General features: G+C 57.4%; 1 protein-coding gene across 1 annotated transcript in view; it reads right to left on the reverse strand.

Annotated features, from left to right (window-relative positions):
- The window catches only part of WDR54 (WD repeat domain 54), a 16,265-nt gene that overhangs the window by 10,119 nt on the left and 1,526 nt on the right, over positions 1 to 4,620 (reverse strand). The window contains exons 2-8 of the mRNA XM_009885627.1: positions 4,574 to 4,618; positions 3,544 to 3,606; positions 3,244 to 3,310; positions 2,794 to 2,850; positions 2,348 to 2,475; positions 353 to 453; positions 1 to 161 (exon numbers count right to left, since the gene is read on the reverse strand). The exon at positions 1 to 161 is cut by the window's left edge and continues 1 nt beyond it. Of these exons, the coding sequence (XP_009883929.1) occupies positions 1 to 161; positions 353 to 453; positions 2,348 to 2,475; positions 2,794 to 2,850; positions 3,244 to 3,310; positions 3,544 to 3,606; positions 4,574 to 4,618 (622 nt within the window). The remainder of the gene's footprint in view (positions 162 to 352; positions 454 to 2,347; positions 2,476 to 2,793; positions 2,851 to 3,243; positions 3,311 to 3,543; positions 3,607 to 4,573; positions 4,619 to 4,620) is intronic.

Here is a 4,620-nt window from a genome sequence, read left to right on the forward strand (position 1 = left end):
TTCCTGTCTGCGGCGCCAGGTCCAGCGCGTAGATCCATCGAGCGTGAGCATTGACCTCTGCGTGCAGGAGGCCTGTTGCCGCCTCATACAGCCGAATCTGCCCGTTTCCGTAGCCAGCAGCCACGACCCCGTTCCACAGTTTCACGGAGGAGCAGGTGCAGCTGGACACAGGGGCACGTTTGACCTCCTCCCCTCTCGGCTCCAGACCCGCACGCCGGGGGCTGGTGCTGGGTGTCCCCCTCCTGCCACCCCCCCATCCCTTGCGAGACACCGACACGGTCTGGCCAGGGATATCCAACACCACCCACTGATGGGTCCCTGCTGTATCGCTCCATTCGCCTCTCGGGCTTACCCAAAGGCCGGGATTTTGCTGAGCAGGGTGAACTCCTCTCCTGCACTCCAGACACAGAGGGTCCCAGCGTCATCGGCAGTCACCAGGTCACCAGCCCCGTCCTGTGAAGCAGAGGTGGGTCAGCTTCCACCCTGGCACTGCTTGTGGGGCAGCCAGCTCTGCCACGCGCAGTGAGCAGCTGACTCACAGCAGGCAGAAGGTTCTTGCTGCCCCAGTTGCCTGCGCCACTAAAGTTGCTGCAAAGCAAAGCCAGAGCCTGCAGCAGAACAAGCTTAAAGTTTAACAGCTCACAGAAACTGCTGACACATTTTGTGAACAAGCAAGGCTTGGCTGGGATCACACACGGGCATTTCAGTTTAAACATGTTTGTGTTTAGCAATGCTAATTACACATAGGATAAAAAAAATTTCTAGGAAGAATGACTGCATCCCCTCCCTCTGCAGATGAGTCTGGTCGCTCTTCGCCTTACAGGCACCTGGGATTTCACATGCCAGGCCCTGTCTCTTGCTTGCTAAAAAGCCTTTAACAAACCATGGTGCAAAGTCCAAGAGAGGCACATTAGAAGACAGTCACTGCAGACAGAGGTAGACAACAGAACAGCTTTCACGTAAACAAGCTCCGTAACCAGGCTAATTGGGAACCAGTTCTAAGCAATTAATTGTTCAGGGGAGTCCCAAACGCAGAGAAAGTTAAATGTGACTAATTAAAGAAAGTGTCCTCGTTGGGAAAGAGGCAGCCAATAATGAAGAAGCCAATTAGTGCGTCTGCAGAGATGTCAACCAGAGAGAGCTGAATTGAAGGAAGACTCATCCTGGTCCCAGACTCTGCTCTGTAATCAGGTGAAGTTATCTCATCTGCCACGAGAAAGGTCACCGCTACCACTGATGGCTTGGGTCAGTTATCCCCCCCCTCCACTGCTGAGGAGGAAAGGTTCGTCCCTTCAGCTAGAGTGCCGGCACAGCTCTGCCCTTGACTTCTTTGTCTCCCCAGGTGCCAGCGCTCTGGGCCTGGCCTGGGGAGGAGAAGCAGGATCCTGTACCGGCAGCCAGAACCCCGGGATGGCTCCAGAGACATGGGCAGGACATGTCCTCTCACTGCAATCCTGCAGGGAGGTTCTGCTGCGGTAACTCGCCGCTCTAATGGTGGGAGCTTTAATTTTAGCGTGGGCCAGTTTTGCTCATTTGCTCTTGTACCACAACTGGATTTTAGCATCAATAGCTCTTCTGTACTCCAGCATGCACCCCGACAGATCATGGGATACTGTGGGTTGGCAACAAGCCGTGCTCCCACAGCCACGCTGTGCATGGGTGGGGGGAAGGAATCAGCTCCTTCACCACTTTTGTTGCCCCTCTCTGCTTCAGCATTTGTGCTCCCAGAGCCTGGATGACCAGGACTGAGATTCAGTCAGCTGAGATACATGGAGAAAGTGCTAAGAAGGCAGAGATCAGCTGAACACCCATGGAAAATGGGACAGTGGGATAACGGATGGGATGGATGTTCCCAGCTGCCAGGGAATCAACTGGAACAGCCCTGAAGTACCACAGCGTATGGGTGCAGTGTTTTAAACTACATTTGACTCCAGTTTGCCTTGCCTCGAGATGCCACACTAAGCCACAGTCGGACAGCTCACAGGCTCTTTGAAGTGTGGGCTGAGGAAGTGGCGATCCCAAGCTACCTCCTCCCCAAGATGTACCCCAACCTGACAGGGAAGATCCCCCTCGGGCAGAGACAGTGACCCGCTCTTATGCGCCGCAGCCTGCCCAGAGCTCACCTGCAGTGGGGATTGGGCTGGCCACAGAGAGGACCAGCTCCCAGGGTGGGGGGCTCTAGCCTGGGAGATCAGCTCAGCCAGGGCCTGGGTAAACCTCAGCTTCCCAGAACCGACACTCGTGAGGTGTTCCCGAGACAGCTGAGGGGACAGCTGGATTCCCCACTGCCCACCCCTCCAGCTCCTCTGGCCCAAGTAGTTGCTGACAACGCTGACCCCATACATACCGGAGCCTGGCCCAGCTCCGCTGCGATGTCAGTGATGGCGTCATGGTGCTGCTCCAGGACCTCGCTCACTGTGATGTTCGTCCCTTTTGGGGGGATGTCAAACACCAGCACCAGCCCAGAGGACGTCCCTGTGGACGGACCAGAGGAGGCATCAGAGGGGGCTCATCTCACTCCATCCTGGGAGCGAGCCTCCAGCTCTTGCCATGCCTGCAGCCGGGCTCCTCGCTCCCCCCGAGACCCGCTGCCTATGTGGGGCTGCTCCTGACAGATGCTGCTTGCACATCTGCCCCTCTGTTCAGCACAGACGCTCCCGCAGAACAGCTCCAAGGCCAACGCAGCCCCTTCAGCTGACCCCACGTTGTCACACCGTCCCCAGGTCCCAGTGACGTCCCCCCCAGAACCACCCTCTCTTCTCGTCCTTCCCCAAACTCCTGGGTTTGGCTCACCCACGCAGATGAAGCGTCCGCCAGCTGCAGCTATCCCTCGAGCAAACACTGCTTGTGCTGAAAGGAAACCAAGAGCTGGTCATGACCTGCGGCAGCTCCCAGGAACCAGGTGACCGGCGCAGTGGTGTGAAGTGCAACGGTGCCTGTTCGAGTTTCAAGTTTAGGGCTAGTCCTGTAGCTGCCGCGCTGGGTCCTTTCCAAGCCCCTCTGCAGCTCTCCCAGGCCCCTGTCGAGCCAGAGTGATGCTATGATCTCTTCCAGACCATTCCACTGAGCTGCTGTAAAGGACTGTCCTGGCTCAATCCTAACTGGGCCTGGGAGCAAGGCTGCTGGGGGTCTCTCTAGGCCAGGAAGAACCAGGCTGCACTACAGGAATCACACACACCCAAGGAAGAAGAGCAGGCAGAGGGGCTGTGGCGTTCCTTGCTGTGCTCCCACCATGCAATTTACCTGGAGGATGCTCTGTGACATCCAGTGCGTGCCAATAAACCATGATGGAGCCATCAGACTCGTACATCTGAAGAGAGAAAGTGAAAGGGTGAGGCCCAAGAGAGTGGAGAAGTTTCCCTTATGGCTTCAGGCTCAACTGCTGCCCCAAGAGGTCTCCAAGAGAGTGACAGCTCTCTGGATGTGCAGCAGGACCTCCAGAAGGTTGCCCCCACGTCCCTAGCAGCCCAGCTGTCCTCACAGCAAGCTCATCCTCCCAGCACTGTGACTTTGCTTTTCACCCTCAGCAGAAAACCACCTCACCTGGATCCCTTTCTGAGAGGTCAGCACCAGCAGGACCCGTGATGGCAGGACGCACCAAGCAGCCTGGAAGGAAAAGCAGCTCAGTAGGAGTCCAGGGAGGAGAAAGACAGGGCAAAAGTTCTCCCCACCTTCCAGGGGAGGGACAGTCTGCAGTCACCCACAGAGGTGTGTGTGTTTCCAGCTCGCACCATGGGTTAAAGGAGGTGGGTCCTCATCATCTTCAGGGACCACTCCAAGGTCTCACAAACCTTTTCAGGAGGCTCCTTCCCTCTCCCTCTCCCTGTAATTAGGACACTGCAAGATCCTGCTTCTGTCCCAGCAGCTCTACAGCCATGCACACTCAGCTGGGAAGGCCCTTCCTCCCCTCTCTGTAGCTCCATTGCCTCCTCCCTGTGGTTGGCAGTTGGCCCTTTTGGGCCTTGTAGTCAATGGGTCTCATCTGCCGAGGTTAGAGCAGGCTGGCATCAAAGAGCAGACCTCCGCTTAGGCCAACACACCCTGTCGAGGTGAGCATTGTCCTCATCGGGGCACAGAAAGCAAAAGCAAAGACTGAGAGCTTTGTCACAGCAAACCCCAGGTGTCCCTTGTCACACTGCACTACCCCCGTCCTGCTCCCACTGACCCCGGTGAACCCACCAGCAGCACCGTGCTCCCTCCACCTAGCACCTGCGCTCCATGCAGCCATCCCTCCCTGTCATCTCCTCCACAATGACGCTGGGAGCCATTTATCTGTTTATGGGGTTGCTCTGGCTCCACTTTAGAGGCAGCGGGGCACTGCCTATGGCCCAGGCTATGGAGCCTGCTTCCAGTTCGGCTGTCCGGGGAGTAGAGCTGTCTGAACCACTGCTGTGTGTCACAGCCCTCCCGGCGATGGGTCCGCTGGAAGGCTGGCAGCAAGAAGGCAGCAACCAATGAGCCTGACAGTTCGCTCTCTGCATGGGGAGGCTCTGCCAGGCAGGGCCTGAGCTGTACAACCCAGCACGGGAGGACCCCGTGGCCCAAGAAGGCATGCGGGCACGCTGCCTCTAACCTGGGTGAGGACGGAGGTGCTGACGGCCATCCCGCCTTCCTTCGCCT

Source organism: Charadrius vociferus, unplaced genomic scaffold (genome assembly GCF_000708025.1).
Source record: "Charadrius vociferus isolate BGI_N301 unplaced genomic scaffold, ASM70802v2 scaffold975, whole genome shotgun sequence".
Classification (NCBI taxonomy): Eukaryota; Metazoa; Chordata; class Aves; order Charadriiformes; family Charadriidae; genus Charadrius; species Charadrius vociferus.